Source organism: Staurois parvus, unplaced genomic scaffold, assembly GCF_062004578.1.
Source record: "Staurois parvus isolate SC_StPar_1 unplaced genomic scaffold, SC_StPar_1.0 ptg001667l, whole genome shotgun sequence".
Classification (NCBI taxonomy): domain Eukaryota; kingdom Metazoa; phylum Chordata; class Amphibia; order Anura; family Ranidae; genus Staurois; species Staurois parvus.
The window spans coordinates 227,897-254,334 of record NW_028319463.1 but is presented as its reverse complement, the minus strand read 5'-3'; the positions used below and the strand labels follow the sequence as shown (position 1 = coordinate 254,334).

Sequence of the window (26,438 nt, the reverse complement as noted above, 5' to 3'; positions counted from 1 at the left end):
AATGCTTTGGAGTGAAGAAAAGGCAAGGATAACAGATGGTGACAATGGAAGTGACTCTGTTGACTCACCCTACATGCATAGACTGCCGATGGTGACAATTGAAGTGACTCTGTTGACTCACCCTACATGCATAGACTGCCGATGGTGACAATTGAAGTGACTCTGTTGACTCACCCTACATGCATAGACTGCCGATGGTGACAATTGAAGTGACTCTGTTGACTCACCCTACATGCATAGACTGCCGATGGTGACAATTGAAGTGACTCTGTTGACTCACCCTACATGCATAGACTGCCGATGGTGACAATTGAAGTGACTCTGTTGACTCACCCTACATGCATAGACTGCCGATGGTGACAATGGAAGTGACTCTGTTGACTCACCCTACATGCATAGACTGCCGATGGTGACAATGGAAGTGACTCTGTTGACTCACCCTACATGCATAGACTGCCGGTGGTGACAATTGAAGTGACTGTTGACTCACCCTACATGCATAGACTGCCGATGGTGACAATTGAAGTGACTCTGTTGACTCACCCTACATGCATAGACTGCCAATGGTGGCAATTGAAGTGACTCTGTTGACTCACCCTACATGCATAGACTGCCGATGGTGACAATTGAAGTGACTCTGTTGACTCACCCTACATGCATAGACTGCCGGTGGTGACAATTGAAGTGACTCTGTTGACTCACCCTACATGCATAGACTGCCGATGGTGACAATTGAAGTGACTCTGTTGACTCACCCTACATGCATAGACTGCCGATGGTGACAATTGAAGTGACTCTGTTGACTCACCCTACATGCATAGACTGCCGATGGTGACAATTGAAGTGACTCTGTTGACTCACCCTACATGCATAGACTGCCGATGGTGACAATTGAAGTGACTCTGTTGACTCACCCTACATGCATAGACTGCCGATGGTGACAATTGAAGTGACTCTGTTGACTCACCCTACATGCATAGACTGCCGATGGTGACAATTGAAGTGACTCTGTTGACTCACCCTACATGCATAGACTGCCGATGGTGACAATGGAAGTGACTCTGTTGACTCACCCTACATGCATAGACTGCCGGTGGTGACAATTGAAGTGACTGTTGACTCACCCTACATGCATAGACTGCCGATGGTGACAATTGAAGTGACTCTGTTGACTCACCCTACATGCATAGACTGCCGATGGTGGCAATTGAAGTGACTCTGTTGACTCACCCTACATGCATAGACTGCCGATGGTGACAATTGAAGTGACTGTTGACTCACCCTACATGCATAGACTGCCGATGGTGACAATTGAAGTGACTCTGTTGACTCACCCTACATGCATAGACTGCCGAAGGTGACAATTAAAGTGACTCTGTTGACTCACCCTACATGCATAGACTGCCGATGGTGACAATTGAAGTGACTCTGTTGACTCACCCTACATGCATAGACTGCCGATGGTGACAATTGAAGTGACTCTGTTGACTCACCCTACATGCATAGACTGCCGATGGTCACAATTGAAGTGACTCTGTTGACTCACCCTACATGCATAGACTGCCGATGGTGACAATTGAAGTGACTCTGTTGACTCACCCTATATGCATAGACTGCCGATGGTGACAATTGAAGTGACTCTGTTGACTCACCCTACATGCATAGACTGCCGATGGTGACAATTGAAGTGACTCTGTTGACTCACCCTACATGCATAGACTGCCGATGGTGGAAATTGAAGTGACTCTGTTGACTCACTCTACATGCATAGACTGCCGATGGTGACAATTGAAGTGACTGTTGACTCACCCTACATGCATAGACTGCCGATGGTGACAATTGAAGTGACTCTGTTGACTCACCCTACATGCATAGACTGCCGAAGGTGACAATTAAAGTGACTCTGTTGACTCACCCTACATGCATAGACTGCCGATGGTGACAATTGAAGTGACTCTGTTGACTCACCCTACATGCATAGACTGCCGATGGTGACAATTGAAGTGACTCTGTTGACTCACCCTACATGCATAGACTGCCATTTCTTCCTAAAATTACAAAAACAGGATAATCATTTAAAAAAAAAAAAAAAAAGTTCGATGTATAAATCTCATTTGTAAATTTTACCCAGTTCTCTGGTCTGCTGCTTGAACATTCCAGTCATTTACAAGAACTACAGCGGGCACTTCCACAGAGCGCTAATGGCCTGACAGCTAGCAGAGATGAAGCCTGCTTTCTCATTGGTCCATTTATAGCACCAACGCTTTATACCCATCTGACTCTTTTACTGGGATACAAATGGCCTTTTTCTGAAAGGCACTAAAACAAAACGTCCCGGTGTACTTCGCTCGATTCATTCATTTGGTCTAGTAAGCATTTCCGACATACATTCGTCAACAAAAGATACATTTTTAAGTCATGCTAAATTTTTATGCCTTGAATTCGGCAAAGTGGATTTGAATGTATTCCCGTCTGTTCATCGGGCACACCGGCTTTCAAAGCAAAGGAGATAAAATCACAAACATTCCCATGAAAGGGCGTTCTGAATCATTCACCAGAATTAATGCATGGGATTCAACACCTAAGAAGGACTTTATATTTGACATCAACAAAGACTTCATTAAAAAGAGATTTTAGGAACTCGAGTCTGGGAGTGATTAGTATGGTAAAGACACCCTCCAGTCAAACGTACAAAATTGACTTTTGGAAATGAAGTTCAGACAAACCACTGAAAGCCATAGAACTACATTTATGTGATCCGTCTCATATTAAAAAAAAGATTTTTAACTCTTTCCAGTCAGTTTTGTCATCCAGATACCCCTGCTAGGCTGCTCAGCCAGGTCAGAGATCTACTGGTGGATCACGGTCTACTGGCTGCTGACCCATGCTCTACACCAGTGTTTCTCAACCTTTTTTGAGTCAAGGCACCCTTTAAAATTATGGACAACCTTGACGCACCACATTCTAAAATGTAAAAAAAAACTAATCTAATAGTGTGACATATTGCTACAGCATCTTCACACCTAAGACACCCAACTATGGAGGTGACAGGTTATCTCAAAGCAAATACATCTTTATACATTGGCATTGACTAGTAGTCCAGCATTTCTTCTTCTTCATGCAGCTAATGTGACCCCAATACGGATGGAGCTGGGTGGAGGGTCAAACAAGGATGTTATGCAGGTGCTCGATGTCCTCCTTATCCACCAATGATGTCAAAGGTTGTTAGAAAACCTGGGGCTTTGTGTAACAAAAAATCAGAGTTGATTCACCCACTGCCTTGTACACAATTTATGGGCAATTTAGAGCAAATTGTAGGCATTTTGCTAAGGTACCCCTGAAGAACCCAGAAGGCACCCTGGCTGAAAAAGGCTGCCTTAGACAACCCTGCCATGTGTCCTGTTTCTCTTGAACCTTGCCCAAAGGAAGAAAAATATATTTGAAATATATTTTATAAATATACTTCCCAAATATATTGACATAAATATATGAAATGCTACAATTTTGGGCATATTCAAAATATTAAATAAATAATAATTTAAAAAAATAAATATATATATATATATATATATATATATATATATATATATATATATATATATATATAAATATATATATACTGTATGCTGAAATGCATTTTTTTTATATTACAAAATATAAGAAAATATTTTTAAAAATACATTTTAAAATATACTGTATGTCAGGATCACCTTGTCCGCCTGGGCCAGTTCCTATAAAAGGTGGACTTGGCCTTTAAATCAAAGCAACGCGTGGGTGTCTATGTATAGTCAGCGATGTCTAGTCTTTCAAATTTGGAGTCATTTATATCCTGTGCCTCTGCTTGCTTTCTGCATCTCAATTTTTAATGGGATGAAGTGAACCCTTGGCCTTATGTGAGGCAGGTTAACTGAGGAACCACTTATATGGTGTCTGAGGTGGACTGGATGGGAATTTGTCTACTACTAGAGCGTGAAATGGAACAGGTTCAGACAGCTCCGCTCCTGCTAAGAGTCATAGGTCCGATTTCCCGTCTAGACATTATTCATGCTGCGTTTTATGTCATCTTACCCATAATCAGTTGCTATAGATGGACTGCTCAGTGGTAAAGAAAATGTAGAGTTCTTATGTTTCCATGTACATTTACCACAAAGCAGCAGGTGGTGAACTTCAAGTAAAACCAATATCTCTTCCTTGCTTATTTTCTAACTCTGCAGCCAAATGTAACAAAAAATCAGGAGAGGCCAGATAGGAACTGAAATCTGGATAAACAGCTAAATAACTGCATTGTATGGGACCAGGGGTGTAAATAAGGAGGGGGATAGGGGGGTCCAGGTGGGGGGGGGGGGGAGGACTTAGGGAGGGGGCTTCAGGAAGGAGGGGGGTGCTGAGAAAGGTGTGCTTTGGGGGAGCAGGGAATGGGGGCTCCAAGTGGGGGAGGATGCACAGAAGGAGGGACTCCAGGGGGGAAGTACTAAGGGGGAATCTAGGGGGAAAGCACTGAGGAGCAGTAGAGGTGAGCTCTGGAATTAGGCTTTAGTGGAAATGGGGGGAGAGGGTGTGGTGCTACAGGGGGAGGGCACTGAGTGAGGGGAGGATCCATGGGTGGAGTAGTAACGGAGGGGTTCAAGGTGGGGGTACACTAAGGAGGAGCTCTAAGTGAAAATAATGAGAAGTGGGGGGCTCTAAGTGGGGAGGAACACTGAAGTGGGTGACTCCAGGGGGAAGTACTGAGTTGAGTAGGAGCTATGTGGGTGAGCAGTGAGTGGGGGCACCAGGCAGGGGACACACTGAAGGGGTGGCTCCAGTGGGGAATAATGAGGTAAGTGGGCTTCAGGGAAGAGGGGGGGAGCAGTGAGGGGGATCCCAATTGGGGGGACACTGAAAGGAGCGAATCCGGGGTGAATACTAATTTGGGTGGGCTATGGGGGGAGCATTAAGTGGGGGCACCAGGTGGAGGGGGACACTGAGAAAGGAGGGCTTTGGGGGAAGAGTGAGTGGGGGCTCCAGGTGGGAGGACACTAAAGGGGGGCTCTAGTGCAGGAAGAACTAAGAAAGGGGGCCTCCTTAAGGAAAGCACTGAGGAGCAGTAGGGGTAGAGTTTGGCTTTAGTGAAAGTGTGGGGGAGATAGTATGGTGCTCCAGGGGAAGAACACTGAGTGAGGGGGGCCAATGAAGTGGAGGCTCCATGGGTGGAGTAGTAAGGGGGGGTCCAGGTGGGGGGGGGCACCAAGGGGATGTTCCAGGGGAAAATACTGAGGGGGGTTTTGGGGAAGAAGGGGGAAGCAGTGAGGAGCAGCTATTGGTTGGGGTAACTAAAGGGGACTCCAGGGAGATGTAAAGAGGATCGGGGGGCTCCAGGCGGAGAGGAACACTGAAGTGGGTGACTCCAGGAGGGAGTACTGAGGCAGGTGGGCTATGGTGGGTGAGCAGTGAGTGGGGACACCAGACCAGGGACACACTATAGGGGGGCTCTGGCGTGGAGTACTGAGGTGGGTGGGCTTCAGGGAAGAGGGGGGAAGCAGTGAGAGAAGCTCCCAGTTGTGGGGGGACACTGAAGGGGGTAGTTCCAGGGTGGGAGTACTGAGGCAGGTGAGCTGGGGGGGAGCAGTGAGTGGGGGACACCAGATGGGGTGGACACTGAAGGGGGGCTCCAGAGGGAAGTACTGAGGAGGGTGGAGTCCATGGGGGAACACTGAGGAGCATTAGGGGTGAGCTATGACGTTTCGTTTTTGTGAAAAAGTAGAATACAGTGGGGGAGGAGCTAGTGTGGAGTGAGAGGGATCACTGAATGGGGGCTCCATGGGGGATGTATTAAGGAAGAGGGGGCTCCAGGTGGAAGGGGACACTAAGAGGGATGGCTTCAGGGTGGAAGTAGTGAGGCGGCTGGGCATGGGGGAGGAAATCCATGAGGGGGGCTCCAGGTGGGGAACACTAAAGGGGGGCTTCAGGAGGACACTATAGGGGGTGGCGCCTGAGTGGGGAGCACAGAGGATGAGGCTCCAGGGGGGTGCACTGAGGGGGCTCCAGGTGAGGAGGATGCTGAAGAGGGGGATGTACTGAGGAGTAGGGGGGCACTGAAGAGGGTGGGACTACAGCAGGAAGGCACTAAGGAGCAGTAGTTGAGGGGAGGGGCGGACTGACCATTCTGGTACTCGGGCACTGCCCGAGGGCCCAGGGTCAGTAGGGGGCCCCATGAGATGCCCCTGGCACCTTTCATAGGCTTTTTTGTGTGTAGTTTGAGTGTGGGCAAGGACACAGGGGCCCCATGATCCCCTATTGCCCAGGGGCCCCATAAATTGTCAGTCCACCCCTGGTTGGGGGCCTTGGAGTTGGGCCTTACTGTGTGTTGAGTATTTAAATAGTTTGAAAAGAACTTCTACGATTTCGGTGACTTGAAGGGTTTCTGTGAGAATTTAGCGATTGGGTTTCTATCTACATTAAGATCAGACGGCCACATTCATTATCAGACTGATGTAGCATATTATACCGTGGCTCGGCCCCAATCCCCCTTCCATGGCGGCTCGGCCATCTCACACATGGCTCATTGATGTCCGGTAATAGCCGGCTGACACTTTGACTGGAAAACGCCTCAGGGGCTCATTAAACAGCAGCTAATTGATGTCTCCAGTGAGGGCAGAGCAAAAACAAATGGAGAACATCGTTTTCACACCGCGGCTGGTCAGTGTGGATACATTACCCAGCAAAGGCCAAAGAGACTCCGCCGGGGATCATGGAGAAGGGACATTGCAATGGCAGTCTAACCAAAGTCTTCTTCTAGGTTTGGACAGAGTGGGGGGAGATTAGAGGTTAGATTTGTCCCCATGCTTCATTCTAGGTTGTGTCTCCTCTAGTTACTGAGCGATCTAATAAGACGAGACAGACGACCATTCCTGCCTGTCAGGATCTTCCCGTGATATTGTAACCTTCTGCAGAGAGCACAGGAAACAAGAAATATATCTGAGATATCTGTGAACTAGATCTATAAATTGGAGATTTCTACGAATAGGAGATATCTATGAATTGGAGATGTCTATAAATTGGAGATATCTATGAACTGGACATGTCTATGAACTGGAGATATCTATGAATTGGAGATATCTATGAATTGGAGATATCTATGAATTGGACATGTCTATGAACTGGAGATATCTATGAATTGGAGATATCTATGAATTGGAGATGTCTATGAATTGGAGATATGTATGACTTGGAGATGTCTATGAATTAGAGGTATCTATGAATTTCAGATATCTATAAACTGGAGATGTCTACTAAATGGAGATATTTATGAACTGAGATGTCTATAAATAGGAGATATATATGAATTGGAGACATCTATGAACTGGAGATGTCTACAAATTGGAGAAATCTATGAATTGGAGATGTCTATGAATTGGAGGTTTCTATGAAGTGGAGATGTCTATGAATTGGAGATATCTTTGAAGTGGAGATGTCTATGAATTGGAGAAATCTATGAATTGGAGGTTTCTATGAAGTGGAGATGTCTATGAATTGAAGAAATCTATGAATTGGAGGTTTCTATGAAGTGGAGATATCTGTGAATTGCAGATATCTATGAACTAGAGATGTATAGGAATTGGAGATATCTATGAAATGAGATGTGTATGAATTGGAGATGTCTATAAATTGGAGATGTCTATGAATTGGAGGTAACTATGAATTGGAAATGTCTATAGATTGGAGATGTTTACGAATAGGATATGTTTGAGATGTCTATGAACTAGAGATATCTGTGAATTGGAAATATCTATGAACTGGAGATAACTACAAAGTGGAGAAATCTATGAATTGGAGATGTCTGTGAGTTGGAGGTTTCTATGAACTGGAGATATCTGTGAACTGGAGATGGCTACAAAGTGGAGAAACCTATGAATTGGCGATATCTATAAATTGGAGATGTCTATTGATTGCAGATATCTATGAATTGGCGATATCTATAAATTGGAGAAGTCTATGAATTGGAGGTATCTAAGAATTGGTGGTATCTATGAATTAGAGATGTCTATGAATTGGAGGGATCTATGAATTGGAGATGTCTATGAATTGGAGATGTCTCTGAATTGGAGGGATCTATGAATTGGAGATGTCTATGAATTGGAGGGATCTATGAATTGGAGGGATCTATGAATTGGAGATGTCTATGAATTGGAGGGATCTATGAATTGGAGATGTCTATGAATTGGAGGGATCTATGAATTGGAGATGTCTATGAATTGAAGGGATCTATGAATTGGAGATGTCTATGAATTGGAGATGTCTCTGAATTGGAGGGATCTATGAATTGGAGATGTCTATGAATTGGAGGGATCTATGAATTGGAGATGTCTATGAATTGGAGGGATCTATGAATTGGAGATGTCTATGAATTGGAGATGTCTATGAATTGGAGATGTCTATGAATTGGAGGGATCTATGAATTGGAGGTATCTATGAAATGAAGATGTCTATGAATTGGAGGGGACCAACCTCATGGTCATGGTTTTGAAATTAAATGTCCAACAAGCTCCTATAGATGTGATGGTCAGGTGTGTACACAGTGTATCGCCATCTAAGTCACATTGAGGTCTGGTAGAGGAACATCCCACTTTTGTCCCCATACTTCACATTAGGTGGTGAGTCTCCTCTAGTTAGTGAGCGATCTAACAAGACAAGACAGACGACCATTCCTGCCTGTCAGGATCTTCCCGTGATAACGTAACCTTCTGCAAACAGCACAGGAAGCCAGGAACGTCTCACCAATATAGAGTCATTTATTATTGATAAGTAATAATGTAGCAAAGCAAACAGAATTCTCTATCGGTATAGTGCTACCGGCCTCAGCACTGTACAGCATTAGAGCCACGCCGCATTCTGCAGCAAGAAAACTACAATTTAATTGTGCGGCCTGGAGCAGAACTATATAAAATCTCCAGGTTGGGCGGGGGAGAGAATTCATTTTCTTATCAACAGGAAAAAAAAATTAAACCGTTAGAAAAAAGTCTTTGTTAGTTCAGCCAGTACTGAGTGCTGGAGGACGTGCTAACTTGTGCCAACAAAGGTATAAAGAGAACCTGTCAGTACAATGTTACTTCAAGATGAAACCTCCAGCTAATGCTGGAAATGGATATGTTACATAGTTGGTTACATTATTGCTAAATAAATACATAGAAAACCTCCATATACAGAGCCCTATACCCCCAGTTGATGCAGAAGAAGGCAAAAAAATAAAATGTAATTCTTCTAAAGCCAGGTCCAATCTGCTCCACCAGTTAGAAAAAGGTCCTTCCTTTTCCCCTAATAGAGGCCACACATGGTTCATTTTTGTTTTATCGATCGATCAAAGCAAGCAAATCCACAAACAATCGAATAATGTCAACTTAAGATTTAGACTCCATTTAAGTCAGTCAGTCAGAATGGAGAATTTTGGGTCTTTTAGAGATCGGCAGCACTGAGTTGCTTTGTTTCTGAATACGGAACAAGCGGATTATAGATTACACGGTGGAAGGAGACATGCAATAGAACATTTACGATTGGATCTTAACTATTGATAGCAATCCACTTCCCCGTGTGGGGCATATCAATTGAATGGGTACTTTATGGTGGCCACGCATGCTTTGTTAAATGATCGATTTATTTTTCTGATCAATCTCTTCTGAAAAATAATCAATCTGTAGTTAGTAACCCTTCCAGTTGATATGTCCCACACGGGGAAATAGATTTTAAACAAAGTGAAGATACAATTGTAAATTACCACTGTAAGTTATCATTTGCATCTTCTGTTTCTACCATGTAATGTGATAATCTGATCGGTGTACAGGGGGTCAGCAGGGCAGTGTACAGGGGGTCAGCAGGGCAGTGTACAGGGGGTCAGCAGGGCAGTGTACAGGGGGTCAGCAGGGCAGTGTACAGGGGGTCAGCAGGGCAGTGTAAAGTGGTCAGTAGGGCAGTGTACAGGGAGTTAGCAATGCAGTATACAGATTGTCGGTAGGGCAGTGTACAGGGGGTCAGCAGGGCAGTGTACAGGGGGTCAGTAGGGCAGTGTACAGGGGGTCAGTAGGGCAGTGTACAGTGGGTCATCAGGGCAATGTAAATGGGGCAGTAGGGCAGTGTACAGGGGGCCAGAAGGCACTGTACAAGGAGTTAGTAGAGCAGTGTACATGGGGTCAGAATGGCAGTGTATCGGGGTCAGTAGGGAAGTGAACAGAGGGTTAGCAGTACAGTGTACAGGAGACAGCAGGGCAGTGTACAGGGGGTCAGCAGGGTAGTGTACAGAGGGTAAGCAGGGCAGTGTACAGGGATCAGTAGGTCAGTGTACAGGGACCTCCAGGGCAGTATACAGTGGGTCAGCAGGGCAATTTAAATGTGGCAGTAGCGCAGTGTACAGGGGGTCAGAAGGGCACTGTACAGGGGGTCAGCAAGGCAGTGTACATGGGGTCAGCAGGGCAGTGTACATGGGGTCAGCAGGGCACTGTACATGGGGTCAGAAGGGCACTGTAGAGGGGGTCAGCAGGGCAGTGTGCATGGGGTCAGCAGGGCAGTGTACAGGGGGTCAGAAGGGTACTGTACAGGGGGTCAGCATAGCAGTGTGCATGGGGTCAGCAGGGCAGTGTACAGGGGTCAGAAGGGCACTGTACAGGGGGTCAGCAGGGCAGTGTACATGGAGTCAGAATGGCATATCGAGGTCAGTAGGGAAGTGTATAGGGGGTCAGCAGAGTAGTGTACAGGGGGTTAGAATGGCAGTGTACAGGGCATCGATGGGGCAGTGTACAGGGGGATTAGCATGGCAATGTACAGGGATCCCAAGGCAAGTGTACAGGGTGTCAGTAGTACAGTGTACAGTGGGTCAGCAGGTCAGTGTACAGTGGGTCAGCAGGTCAGTGTACAGTGGGTCAGCAGGGTGGTGTACAGGGGGTCAGCAGGGTGGTGTACAGTGGGTCAGCAGGGTGGTGTACAGTGGGTCAGCAGGGTGGTGTACAGGGGGTCAGCAGGGCGGTGTACAGGGGGTCAGCAGGGCGGTGTACAGTGGGTCAGCAGGGCGGTGTACAGGGGGTCAGCAGGGCGGTGTACAGTGGGTCAGCAGGGCGGTGTACAGGGGGTCAGCAGGGTGGTGTACAGGGGGTCAGCAGGGCGGTGTACAGGGGGTCAGCAGGGGAAATCTTGGAAGGTCAGCAGGGCGGTGAGGGGCACAGCTGAGGTCTAGGCACAGGCCACCCCAGAACTCCTCTAGATCTGGCCATGGGGATGATCTATTGTTGTCACTGTTAGGAAGCTGGTCTGAGCAGTAATGTGCAGCTGACACCGGAGCCATGTAAGTGGTGAAAAGCGGCTGCAGGAGAACAGCAGCTCTGATATATCACGGGGATGAAAAAAAAGGTGAGACGGTATTTTATTTCATAACATTGTCATTGATACATCGGACTTCTGCTAATTAAATGCCATTTGGTTAGTATTCAGAATTACTGAACTCCTGTGCTGTCCCTGCAGATGATTTCAGAGATGAAGAGCAGAGGGAGGAGGAGGAGGAGGAGGAGGAGGAGGAGGAGAAGGAGGAGGGGAGCAGCGCTGGGTCACTACTGACTATATCATTACCTCTGTCAGAGCAGCAGGTAAGTACCATCAATAGAAAAGCAAGCCCCTAATTGGAGAGATCTATCAATTGGAGGTAGCTATGAATTGGAGGTAGCTATGGATTGGAGAGATCTATGGATTGGAGAGATCTATCAATTGGAGGTAGCTATGAATTGGAGGTAGCTATGGATTGGAGAGATCTATGGATTGGAGAGATCTATCAATTGGAGGTAGCTATGAATTGGAGGTAGCTATGGATTGGAGAGATCTATGAATTGGGGAGATCTGTGAATTGGGGAGATCTATGAATTGGGGAGATCTATGAATTGGGGAGATCTATGAATTGGGGAGATCTATGGATTGGGGAGATCTGTACAATGGAGAGATCTATGGATTCAGGAGATCTATGATCACACCAGAGCCCCCTTTTACTTCAGAGCCCCCCTTCACATCAAAGTCCCCCCTTCACATCAGAGCCCTTTCCTTTCACACCAGAGCCCACCCTTTTGCATCAGAGCCCCCTTTCACATCGGAGCCCCCCTTCATATCAGACTGGTCCCAATCAGACCCGCCCCTTTCAGATTGGAGTCTCCATTCACATCAGAGCCCCCCTTCACATCAGAGTCCCCCTTCACAAGAAGGTGCAGCAAGTCCTCTAGGTGGCTGGCTACCAGTACCAAAGCAACGAAGTGGACTCTCCGAGGCAGAAGTAGTTATGGTGCTGGCAGCTGACCCGTCCTCCATGGATATGAATGATGTAAATGTGAGACGACTTGCTGCAAGCCGGATGAAGTCCTGTAGTGGGCCGGGTGCGGCCAGAGCTTGAAGACCCCTTTTTAGATGATGAGGATGTATTGTAGAAACAGAACTTCGATCAATACCTTATGATTGTATCTCGACTATCGATCAAAATCCACTTCCCCATTGTGTGGCATATCGATCAAATGGGTTGACGGCTATAGATCGATTGAAAAAAAATCGATCCTTTATTAAAGTGCGTATGGCCACCTTCATTTGGATGTGTTGTGTGTAGAATTAGCAGATAAACACATAGACAGGAGGATCTCCTCCTACAATAATAAACGCACAGAGATGAGGATCTCCTCCTACAATAATAAACGCACAGAGAGGAGGATCTCCTCCTACAATAATAAACACAGAGATGAGGATCTCCTCCTACAATAATAAACGCACAGAGATGAGGATCTCCTCCTACAATAATAAACGCACAGAGATGAGGATCTCCTCCTACAATAATAAACGCACAGAGATGAGGATCTCCTCCTACAATAATAAATGCACAGAGATGAGGATCTCCTCCTACAATAATAAACGCACAGAGATGAGGATCTCCTCCTACAATAATAAACGCACAGAGATGAGGATCTCCTCCTACAATAATAAACGCACAGAGATGAGGATCTCCTCTTACATTAATAAACACACAGAGATGAGGATCTCCTCCTACAATAATAAACACAGAGATGAGGATCTCCTCCTACAATAATAAACGCACAGAGATGAGGATCTCCTCCTACAATAATAAACACATAGAGATGAGGATCTCCTCCTACAATAATAAACGCACAGAGATGAGGATCTCCTCCTACAATAATAAACACACAGAGATGAGGATCTCCTCCTACAATAATAAACGCACAGAGATGAGGATCTCCTACAATAATAAACGCACAGAGATGAGGATCTCCTCCTGAAATAAAAAACGCACATAGATGAGGATCTCCTCCTACAATAATAAACGCACAGAGATGAGGATCTCCTCCTGAAATAATAAACGCACAGAGATGAGGATCTCCTCCTACAATAATAAACGCACAGAGATGAGGATCTCCTCCTACAATAATAAACGCACAGAGATGAGGATCTCCTCCTACAATAATAAACGCACAGAGATGAGGATCTCCTCTTACAATAATAAACACACATAGATGAGGATCTCCTCCTACAATACTAAACGCACAGAGATGAGGATCTCCTCCTACAATACTAAACGCACAGAGATGAGGATCTCCTCCTACAATAATAAACGCATAAAGATGAGGATCTCCTCCTACAATAATAAACGCACAGAGATGAGGATCTCCTCTTACAATAATAAACGCACAGAGATGAGGATCTCCTCCTACAATAATAAACGCACAGAGATGAGGATCTCCTCCTACAATAATAAACGCACAGAGATGAGGATCTCCTCCTACAATAATAAACGCACAGAGATGAGGATCTCCTCCTACAATAATAAACGCACAGAGATGAGGATCTCCTCCTACAATACTAAACGCACAGAGATGAGGATCTCCTCCTACAATAATAAACGCACAGAGATGAGGATCTCCTCCTACAATACTAAACGCACAGAGATGAGGATCTCCTCCTACAATAATAAACGCACAGAGATGAGGATCTCCTCCTACAATAATAAACGCACAGAGATGAGGATCTCCTCCTACAATAATAAACGCACAGAGATGGGGATCTCCTCCTACAATAATAAACACAGAGATGAGGATCTCCTCCTACAAAATTAAACGCACAGAGATGAGGATCTCCTCCTACAATAATAAACGCACAGAGATGAGGATCTCCTCCTACAATAATAAACGCACAGAGATGGGGATCTCCTCCTACAATAATAAACGCACAGAGATGAGGATCTCCTCCTACAATAATAAACGCACAGAGATGGGGATCTCCTCCTACAATAATAAACACAGAGATGAGGATCTCCTCCTACATCAATAAACACATAGAGATGAGGATCTCCTCCTACAATAATAAACACAGAGATGAGGATCTCCTCCTACAATAATAAACACAGAGATGAGGATCTCCTCCTACAATAATAAACGCACAGAGATGAGGATCTCCTCCTACAATAATAAACACATAAAGATGAGGATCTCCTCCTACAATAATAAACATATAGAGATGAGGATCTCCTCCTACAATAATAAACGCACAGAGATGAGGATCTCCTCCTACAAAATTAAATGCACAGAGATGAGGATCTCCTCCTACATCAATAAACACAGAGATGAGGATCTCCTCTTACAATAATAAACACATAGAGATGAGGATCTCCTCCTACAATAATAAACGCACAGAGATGAGGATCTCCTCCTACATCAATAAACGCACAGAGATGAGGATCTCCTCCTACATCAATAAACACAGAGATGAGGATCTCCTCTTACAATAATAAACACATAGAGATGAGGATCTCCTCCTACAATAATAAACGCACAGAGATGAGGATCTCCTCCTACAATAATAAACGCACAGAGATGAGGATCTCCTCCTACATCAATAAACACAGAGATGAGGATCTCCTCCTACAATAATAAACGCACAGAGATGGGGATCTCCTCCTACAATAATAAACGCACAGAGATGAGGATCTCCTCCTACAATAATAAACGCACAGAGATGGGGGTCTCCTCCTACAAAATTAAACGCACAGAGATGAGGATCTCCTCCTACATCAATAAACACAGAGATGAGGATCTCCTCCTACAATAATAAACGCACAGAGATGAGGATCTCCTCTTACAATAATAAACGCACAGAGATGAGGATCTCCTCCTACAATAATTAACACATAGATGAGGATCTCCTCCTACATTGATAAACGCACAGAGATGAGGATCTCCTCCTACAATAATAAACGCACAGAGATGAGGATCTCCTCTTACAATAATAAACACACATAGATGAGGATCTCCTCCTACAATACTAAACGCACAGAGATGAGGATCTCCTCCTACAATACTAAACGCACAGAGATGAGGATCTCCTCCTACAATAATAAACACATAAAGATGAGGATCTCCTCCTACAATAATAAACGCACAGAGATGAGGATCTCCTCTTACAATAATAAATGCACAGAGATGAGGATCTCCTCCTACAATAATAAACGCACAGAGATGAGGATCTCCTCCTACAATAATAAACGCACAGAGATGAGGATCTCCTCCTACAATAATAAACGCACAGAGATGAGGATCTCCTCCTACAATAATAAACGCACAGAGATGAGGATCTCCTCCTACAATACTAAACGCACAGAGATGAGGATCTCCTCCTACAATAATAAACGCACAGAGATGAGGATCTCCTCCTACAATACTAAACGCACAGAGATGAGGATCTCCTCCTACAATAATAAACGCACAGAGATGAGGATCTCCTCCTACAATAATAAACGCACAGAGATGAGGATCTCCTCCTACAATAATAAACGCACAGAGATGGGGATCTCCTCCTACAATAATAAACACAGAGATGAGGATCTCCTCCTACAAAATTAAACGCACAGAGATGAGGATCTCCTCCTACAATAATAAACGCACAGAGATGAGGATCTCCTCCTACAATAATAAACGCACAGAGATGGGGATCTCCTCCTACAATAATAAACGCACAGAGATGAGGATCTCCTCCTACAATAATAAACGCACAGAGATGGGGATCTCCTCCTACAATAATAAACACAGAGATGAGGATCTCCTCCTACATCAATAAACACATAGAGATGAGGATCTCCTCCTACAATAATAAACACAGAGATGAGGATCTCCTCCTACAATAATAAACACAGAGATGAGGATCTCCTCCTACAATAATAAACGCACAGAGATGAGGATCTCCTCCTACAATAATAAACACATAAAGATGAGGATCTCCTCCTACAATAATAAACATATAGAGATGAGGATCTCCTCCTACAATAATAAACATATAGAGATGAGGATCTCCTCCTACAATAATAAACGCACAGAGATGAGGATCTCCTCCTACATCAATAAACGCACAGAGATGAGGATCTCCTCCTACATCAATAAACACAGAGATGAGGATCTCCTCTTACAATAATAAACACATAGAGATGAGGATCTCCTCCTACAATAATAAACGCACAGAGATGAGGATCTCCTCCTACAATAATAAACGCACAGAGATGAGGATCTCCTCCTACATCAATAAACACAGAGATGAGGATCTCCTCCTACAATAATAAACGCACAGAGATGGGGATCTCCTCCTACAATAATAAACGCACAGAGATGAGGATCTCCTCCTACAATAATAAACGCACAGAGATGGGGGTCTCCTCCTACAAAATTAAACGCACAGAGATGAGGATCTCCTCCTACATCAATAAACACAGAGATGAGGATCTCCTCCTACAATAATAAACGCACAGAGATGAGGATCTCCTCTTACAATAATAAACGCACAGAGATGAGGATCTCCTCCTACAATAATTAACACATAGATGAGGATCTCCTCCTACATTGATAAACGCACAGAGATGAGGATCTCCTCCTACAATAATAAACGCACAGAGATGAGGATCTCCTCTTACAATAATAAACACACATAGATGAGGATCTCCTCCTACAATACTAAACGCACAGAGATGAGGATCTCCTCCTACAATACTAAACGCACAGAGATGAGGATCTCCTCCTACAATAATAAACACATAAAGATGAGGATCTCCTCCTACAATAATAAACGCACAGAGATGAGGATCTCCTCTTACAATAATAAATGCACAGAGATGAGGATCTCCTCCTACAATAATAAACGCACAGAGATGAGGATCTCCTCCTACAATAATAAACGCACAGAGATGAGGATCTCCTCCTACAATAATAAACGCACAGAGATGAGGATCTCCTCCTACAATAATAAACGCACAGAGATGAGGATCTCCTCCTACAATACTAAACGCACAGAGATGAGGATCTCCTCCTACAATAATAAACGCACAGAGATGAGGATCTCCTCCTACAATACTAAACGCACAGAGATGAGGATCTCCTCCTACAATAATAAACGCACAGAGATGAGGATCTCCTCCTACAATAATAAACGCACAGAGATGAGGATCTCCTCCTACAATAATAAACGCACAGAGATGGGGATCTCCTCCTACAATAATAAACACAGAGATGAGGATCTCCTCCTACAAAATTAAACGCACAGAGATGAGGATCTCCTCCTACAATAATAAACACAGAGATGAGGATCTCCTCCTACATCAATAAACACATAGATGAGGATCTCCTCCTACAATACTAAACACACAGAGATGAGGATCTCCTCCTACAATAATAAACACAGAGATGAGGATCTCCTCCTACAATAATAAACGCACAGAGATGAGGATCTCCTCCTACAATAATAAACGCACAGAGATGAGGATCTCCTCCTACAATACTAAACACACAGAGATGAGGATCTCCTCCTACAATAATAAACACATAAAGATGAGGATCTCCTCCTACAATAATAAACATATAGAGATGAGGATCTCCTCCTACAATAATAAACGCACAGAGATGAGGATCTCCTCCTACAAAATTAAATGCACAGAGATGAGGATCTCCTCCTACATCAATAAACACAGAGATGAGGATCTCCTCTTACAATAATAAACACATAGAGATGAGGATCTCCTCCTACAATAATAAACGCACAGAGATGAGGATCTCCTCCTACAATAATAAACGCACAGAGATGAGGATCTCCTCCTACAATAATAAACACAGAGATGAGGATCTCCTCCTACAATAATAAACACATAAAGATGAGGATCTCCTCCTACAATAATAAACACATAAAGATGAGGATCTCCTCCTACAATAATAAACGCACAGAGATGAGGATCTCCTCCTACAATAATAAACGCACAGAGATGAGGATCTCCTCCTACAAAATTAAACGCACAGAGATGAGGATCTCCTCCTACATCAATAAACACAGAGATGAGGATCTCCTCCTACATCAATAAACACAGAGATGAGGATCTCCTCCTACAATAATAAACACATAGAGATGAGGATCTCCTCCTACAATAATAAACGCACAGAGATGAGGATCTCCTCCTACATCAATAAACACAGAGATGAGGATCTCCTCCTACAATAATAAACGCACAGAGATGAGGATCTCCTCCTACAATAATAAACGCACAGAGATGAGGATCTCCTCCTACAATAATAAACGCACAGAGATGGGGATCTCCTCCTACAAAATTAAACGCACAGAGATGAGGATCTCCTCCTACAATAATAAACGCACAGAGATGAGGATCTCCTACAATAATAAACGCACAGAGATGAGGATCTCCTCCTACAATAATAAACGCACAGAGATGAGGATCTCCTCCTACAATAATAAACGCACAGATATGAGGATCTCCTCCTACAATAATAAACACACAGAGAGGAGGATCTCCTCCTACAATAATAAACGCACAGAGATGAGGATCTCCTCCTACAATAATAAACGCACAGAGATGAGGATCTCCTCCTACAATAATAAACGCATAGAGATGAGGATCTCCTACAATAATAAACGCACAGAGATGAGGATCTCCTCCTGAAATAAAAAACGCACATAGATGAGGATCTCCTCCTACAATAATAAACGCACAGAGATGAGGATCTCCTCCTGAAATAATAAACGCACAGAGATGAGGATCTCCTCCTACAAAATTAAACGCACAGAGATGAGGATCTCCTACAATAATAAACGCACAGAGATGAGGATCTCCTCCTGAAATAAAAAACGCACATAGATGAGGATCTCCTCCTACAATAATAAACGCACAGAGATGAGGATCTCCTCCTGAAATAATAAACGCACAGAGATGAGGATCTCCTCCTACAATAATAAACGCACAGAGATGAGGATCTCCTCCTACAATAATAAACGCACAGAGATGAGGATCTCCTCCTACAATAATAAACGCACAGAGATGAGGATCTCCTCCTACAATACTAAACGCACAGAGATGAGGATCTCCTCCTACAATAATAAACGCACAGAGATGAGGATCTCCTCCTACAATAATAAACGCACAGAGATGAGAATCTCCTCCTACAATAATAAACGCACAGAGATGAGGATCTCCTCCTACAATAATAAACGCACAGAGATGAGGATCTCCTCCTACAATAATAAACGCACAGAGATGAGGATCTCCTCCTACAATAATAAACGCACAGAGATGAGGATCTCCTCCTACAATAATAAACGCACAGAGATGAGGATCTCCTCCTACAATAATAAACGCACAGAGATGAGGATCTCCTCCTACAATAATAAACGCACAGAGATGAGGATCTCCTCCTACAATAATAAACGCACAGAGATGAGGATCTCCTCCTACAATAATAAACGCACAGAGATGAGGATCTCCTCCTACAATAATAAACGCACAGAGATGAGGATCTCCTCCTACAATAATAAACGCACAGAGATGAGGATCTCCTCCTACAGGTGATACTTCTGGACAATCATTGATAGCGGATTTGTATTGCCTGCCGTCAGAGGTTGCTATAGAGACACAGATAAAAAGACATCAGGAATATCTATTGTTACTGGCAAACCATCCACACTGTTCACATGCTTGCTCTGCTACCTAGCGATGATGGATCTGTTCAAGGATGGAGCGTCCCTGTGAGACTGAAGGCTGCATAATTCCTTAGTGACGATGAGACCAAAGTTCATCGATTTCCATTCGTTCCATGGAATGGACCCAACAACCTGCAATATGTTGTCACCCCTCATTGTAAATGTGACGAGTCATGAAGGGTTGTCATCTGTCATCATATTGCTGGGGTCAGTCATGTGGCATTATGGCTTGATTCATAAAAAACAGAAACGATTCCAGCACTGGACTCATCACAGTCATCCAATAGATGACGTGATGTCCCGCAGCCTCTTGGAACAGGTGATGTTCCTCAGCCTCCTGGAACAGGTGACGTCCCTCAGCCTCCTGGGTCAGGTGACGTCCCTCAGCCTCCTGGGTCAGGTGACATCCCTCAGCCTCCTGGGACATGTGAAGTTTCACAGCGTCCGGGGACAATTGATGTCCCTCAGCCTCCTAGGACATGTGACGTCCCGCAGCCTCCTGGAACAGGTGATGTCCCTCAGCCTCCTGGGTCAGGTGACGTCCCACAGCCTCTTGGAACAGGTGATGTCCCTCAGCCTCCTGGGTCAGGTGACGTCCCGCAGCCTCTTGGAACAGATGATGTCCCTCAGCCTCCTGGGTCAGGTGACGTCCCACAGCCTCCTGGAACAGGTGATGTCCCTCAGCCTCCTGGGACATGTGAAGTACCACAGCGTCCTGGAACAATTGATGTCCCTCAGCCTCCTGGGACATGTGAAGTACCACAGCGTCCTGGGACAGTTGATGTCCCTCAGCCTCCTGGGACAGGTGACGTCCCCCAGCCTTCTGGGACAGGTGATGTCCCCCAGCCTCCAGGGACAGGTGATGTCCCCCAGCCTTCTGGGACATGTGACTTCCTGCACAGCCTCGTGGGACATGTAATGTGTCCTAGGAGGTTGTGGACAGGGTGGGATGCAAACTGAACTCCTACAATTGTTGCCTAGATGAACAAGTAGAAGTGGAGTCAGTACCTGTCATAAAAAGTTACCAGCCCCCCCCCCCAAAAAAAAAAATTGAATGATAGCGAGGTGTGGGGGTGGTTGTTTGATGATGGGGGGAATGAGGGAACATGAGTGAAACTTTCTGCATTTTAAGTGAAGTTCCACTTTAACCTTACACCTGCTACAAACATCTGTTGACAATGAGATCTGATTGGTTGCTAGGGGTCACCATACTTTCCATTTTTTGATAAGAATGCATGTCATTTTCTGAGCCTCAGTTCACACATTTGCGATTAGGGGGTCACCATTTTTTCAGCCTCCTGGGACAGGTGATGTCCCGCAGCTTCCTAGGACATGTGACGTCCAGCAGCCTCAAGGGATGTGACATCCTGCAGCCTCCAGGGACATGTGATATCCAGCAGCCTCCAGGGATATGTGACATCCCGCAGCCTTCAGGGACATGTGATGTCCTGCAGCCTCCAGGGATATGTGACATCCCGCAGCCTTCAGGGACATGTGATGTCCTGCAGCCTCCTGGGATAAATGACTTCCCACAGCCTCCCAGGACATTTGACTTTCCATAGCCTCCCAGGACATGTGACGTCATGAAGCCTCCCGGGACATCCCGCAGCCTCACGGGACATATGACAATGACCAAATGACAGCTACAGCGCAGTCAGACAGTTCTATGATGTCCTCCCAGAATGCGCCCCCCTCGTGCCCTCAGTGGCGCAAACCCAACACTTCAGTCACAGCTGATCACATGACATGGTAAAGGACCAATCACAGCGACCTTTTATCACGTGATCAGCTGTGTCCAATCACAGTTGATCACCAAGTAAATATAGTTGCCGGTTATCTGCAGAACTTTCCTCACACTGTCACAGCATGAAGAAAGTGCTGCTGATAACCGGCAACTGTGAAAGGAGACATCTACACTGATTATCAGTGCAGCCCCAGTGCCCAGCAGTGCTGCCAATCTGTGCCACCTGTCAGTGCTGCCAGTCAGTACTGCCTATCAGTGCCACCTGTCAGTGCCACCTATCAATGCCGCCAGTCAACATTGCCAGTTAGTACTCCCTATCAATACCCATCATTGCCGCATATCAGTGCCCATCAATGCAGCCTATCAGTGCCCATCAGTGGTGCCTATCAGTGCCCATCAGTGGTGCCTATCAGTGCCTATTAGTGTAGCCTCATCAACGCACATCAGGGAAGAAGAAAAATTACCTGTTTGCAAAATGTTATAATAGATACAAAGAAAAACTTTTTTTCTTTAAATGTTCAGTCTTTTTATTGTTTGTTTAGCAAGCAACCCCCCCCCCCCCCCCCCCAGTGCTGACTAAATACCACCAAAAGAAATCTCTATTTGTGTGAAAAAAATGATTAAAATGTCATATGGGTACAGTGTTGCATGACCGCGCAATTGTCATTCAAAGTGTGATAGCGCTGAAAGCTGAAAATTGGCCCGGGGGGGAGGGGGTGAATGTGCCCGGTAGGCCACGGGGTAAATAGAGACATTTTTATTTTTCAGCTTTGAAGTGCCTTTTCCTGTAATGTGTATCCTCCTTTCTGTGGTTATCAAACGATATATCCTGTCCGGAATGGGAAACGTGTCGCTGACTCTGGTTATAGCTGAACGTTCACATTAATCTGGTCTGTCTCCTCCACAGAGCAACACGCTGAGTGCATACCAGAGCTGTCTGCGGAGATTCCTCGATTCCAGCATCGAATGTAAGTCTAGCCGAACGGCAAACCGCTAAATACACAGATGAAAGGGAACACACTATATTGCTGAGAGTATTGGGCCCGCCCTCCACATCATGTGATTCAGGTGTTCCAATCCCCTCCATATCATGTGATTCAGGTGTTCCAATCCCCTCACTATCATGTGATTCAGGTGTTCAAATCCCCTCCACATCATGTGATTTAGGTGTTCCAATCCCCTCCATATCATGTGATTCAGGTGTTCTAATCCCCTCCACATCATGTGATTCAGGTGTTCCAATCCCCTCCACATCATGTGATTCAGGTGTTCCAATCCCCTCCATATCATGTGATTCAGGTGTTCCAATCCCCTCCCAATCATGTGATTCAGGTGTTCCAATCCCCTCCACATCATGTTATTAAGGTGTTCCAATCCCCTCCACATCATGTGATTCAGGTGTTCCAATCCCCTCCACATCATGTGATTCATGTGGTCCAATCCCCTCCACATCATGTGATTCAGGTGTTCCAATCCCCTCCACATCATGTGATTCAGGTGTTCCAATCCCCTCCACATCATGTGATTCAGGTGTTCCAATCCCCTCCATATCATGTGATTCAGGTGTTCCAATCCCCTCCACATCATGTGATTCAGGTGTTCCAATCCCCTCCATGGACACAGGTGGATACAATCAAGCCAAGTGGTAGACCACGTCACATGACAGGGCGGGGTCAGCGCATGCTGAAGCGCACAGTGTGCAGAAGTCACCAACTGTCTGCAGAGTCAATAGCTAAAGACCTCCAAACTTGGTGTGGCCTTCAGATGAGCCCAACAACAGTGCGTAGAGAGCTTCATGGAATGGGTTTCCATGGCCGAGCAGCTGCATCCAAGCCTTCCATCACCAAGTGCAATGCAAAGCGTCGGATGGCGTGGTGTAAAGCACACCGCCACTGGACTCTAGAGCAGGGGAGACGTGTTCTCTGGAGGGACCAATCACACTTCTCTGTCTGGCAATCTGATGGATGTGTCTGGGTTTGGCGGTGGCCAGGAGAATGGTACTTGCCTGACTGCATTGTGCCAAGTGTAAAGTTTGGTGGAGGGGGGATTATGGTGTGGGGGCTGTTGTTCAGGGGTTGGGCTTGGCCCCCTAGTTCCAGTGAAGGGAACACTTAAGGCAACATTTTGGACAATTTCATGCTCCCAACTTTGTAGGAGGAGTTTGGGGATGGCCCCTTCCTGTTCCAACATGACTGCCCCCCAGTGCACAAAGCAAGGTCCATAAAGACATGGAGGAGCCAGTTTGGGGTGGAGGAACTTGACTGTCCTGCACAGAGTCCTGACCTCAACCCCATAGAACACCTTTGGGATGAATTAGAGCGGAGACTGCGAGCCAGGCCTCCTCCCCCGACATCAGTGCCTGACCTGACAAATGTGCTTCTGGAAGAATGGTCCAACCTTCCCATAGACACCCTCCTAAACCTTGTGGACGGCCTTCCCAGAAGAGTTGAAGCTGTTATAGCTGCAAAGGGCGGGGCCAACTCAATATTGAACCCTACGGACTAAGACTGGGAGGCCATTAAAGATCATGTGCGTGGAAAGGGCGGGGCCAACTCAATACTGAACCCTACGGACTAAGACTGGGGGGCCATTAAAGGTCATGTGTGTGGAAAGGGCGGGGCCAACTCAATATTGAACCCTACGGACTAAGACTGGGGGGCCATTAAAGGTCATGTATGTGGGAAAGGCGGGGCCAACTCAATATTGAACCCTATGGACTAAGACTGGGGGGCCATTAAAGGTCATGTGTGTGGAAAGGCCGGCCGACCAATACTTTTGACAATATAGTGTGTATGGGATGGAGGATTTGTACTCCTGTCCATCCAGAGAAGGAACACTGCAGCACAGTTCATTGGCTCCTTTGGTTTCTTCTCTGACTCACCAAATGAAAGTTCTATTTGTGTGAAAAAAAGATCTAAATTTATTTTGTGTACGCTGTTGCATGACCACAGTTAAAGTAGTGCAGTGCTGAATAGCAAAAAAAATGCCCCGGTCATGAAGGGGGGAAAACCTTCCGGAGGTCAAGTGGTTATGTGACTAACGAACCCAGAAAGGATTAGTATTTAGTCGCTTCCAGTTGCAGAGATGTCGTTCTTTGGCTACTGTAGCTGAGGATGTGGCTAACCAAGCATGATCTGAGCTTGATTAGCTGCCTTGGAGGGCAGAGGGGACATCGGGGGTCTGAGAGATATAACTGATTAGTCAATTCAAGCATTAATGACACAATCCCTTCCAGTTTTTACCATGTTTGTTGTCATGGAGTATACATCCCTTCTACTGACGTATTTTCTTTCATCTCAGCACCCGACATACAAGACACCATTTCTACGGATCCAGGGGAAGTGACGCTAACAGACTGCATTGAAGGGGAAATTGCACTTCTCAGACAGTGAGTATCATACTGACGGGGGGGGGGGGGTAGGCAAAGACCAGAGTGACATTTTTCCCCCTTGGGGCCTGTGGGAGGAATGGGTCATCGGCCCGTGTAGATGAGATGAATTATGTCGAGTCAGCAGAACAGAATCTGAAAGAACAAAAGGAAAGTCTGTTTCTGTATCGGGGGGGGGGGGGGGGGGGAGCAGCGGCTCTCACAGCCCCCAGGAATGTGGGAACTTCGTCTTTTTGTCTGTCAGTTGCCCAGGGTTTGGTGGTGCAGGTAGGGAGGCTGCCTTCAGACCCGAGTAAGAGCATTTACTGGTGATTCTGGAGCTTTGTGTGTTTTTTCAAACATATTCAGGTTGGAGTTTTTTTTGTTTTAGCCAATGGAAATCTAGTTGCTAGGAGAAGGAGATGGTTGGCTGGGCTGCATCTAGCCTGTCTAATGTGGGGGTGCAGTAAAAAATGTAGGTGCTTATAGAATGGGAGGTCAGCAGGGCAGTGAACAGGGATTTAGTAGGGCAGAGTACAAGGGGTCAGCAGAACAGTGCACAGGGGGTCAGTAGGGCAGTGTACAGGGGGTCAGCAGGGCAGTGTACAGGGGGTCAGCAGGGCAGTGAACAGGGATTTAGTAGGGCAGAGTACAGGGGGTCAGCAGGGCAGTGTACAGGGAGTTAGTAGGGCAGTGTACAGGGGGTCAGCAGGGCAGTGTACAGGGAGTTAGTAGGGCAGAATACAGGGGGTCAGCAGGGCAGTGTACAGGGGGTCAGCAGGACAGTGTACAGGGAGTTAGTAGGGCAGTGTACAGGGGGTCAGCAGGGCAGTGTATAGGAGGCAACAGAGCAGAGTACAAGGGTCAGTAGGGCAGTGTACAAGGATCAGTAGGGTAGTATACAGGAGATCAGCACGGCAGTGTACAGGGCATCAATAAGACAGTGTACAGGGGGCAGCAGGGCAGTGTACAAGGGCTCTCCAGGGCAGTGTACAGGGGGTCAGTAGGGCAGTGTAGAGGGAGTCAGTAGGGCAGCGTACAGGGGTCACGGGTGCAGTGTACAGTGGGTCAGCAGGGAAGTGTAAAGGGCATCAATAGGGCAGTGTACAGTGGGTCAGCAGGGAAGTGTACAGAGACCCCCAGGGCAGTGTACGGGGGGTCATCAGGGCAGTGTACAGGGTGTTATTAAGACAGTGTACAGTGGGTCAGCAGGGCAGTGTACAAGGGGTCACCAGGGCAGTGTATAGTGGGTTAGCATGGCAGTGTACAAGGGGTCAGCAGGGCAGTGGTGGGCACAGTTAAAATCTT

At 45.8% G+C, this 26,438-nt stretch overlaps 1 protein-coding gene across 1 annotated transcript in view; it reads left to right on the top strand.

Moving 5' to 3' along the window:
- Nucleotides 1–26,438, top strand: part of LOC149434822 (serine/threonine-protein kinase Nek11-like) — a 202,083-nt gene that overhangs the window by 135,317 nt on the left and 40,328 nt on the right. The window contains exons 11-13 of the mRNA XM_089663332.1: nt 11,495–11,606; nt 22,671–22,731; nt 25,064–25,151. Of these exons, the coding sequence (XP_089519458.1) occupies nt 11,495–11,606; nt 22,671–22,731; nt 25,064–25,151 (261 nt within the window). The remainder of the gene's footprint in view (nt 1–11,494; nt 11,607–22,670; nt 22,732–25,063; nt 25,152–26,438) is intronic.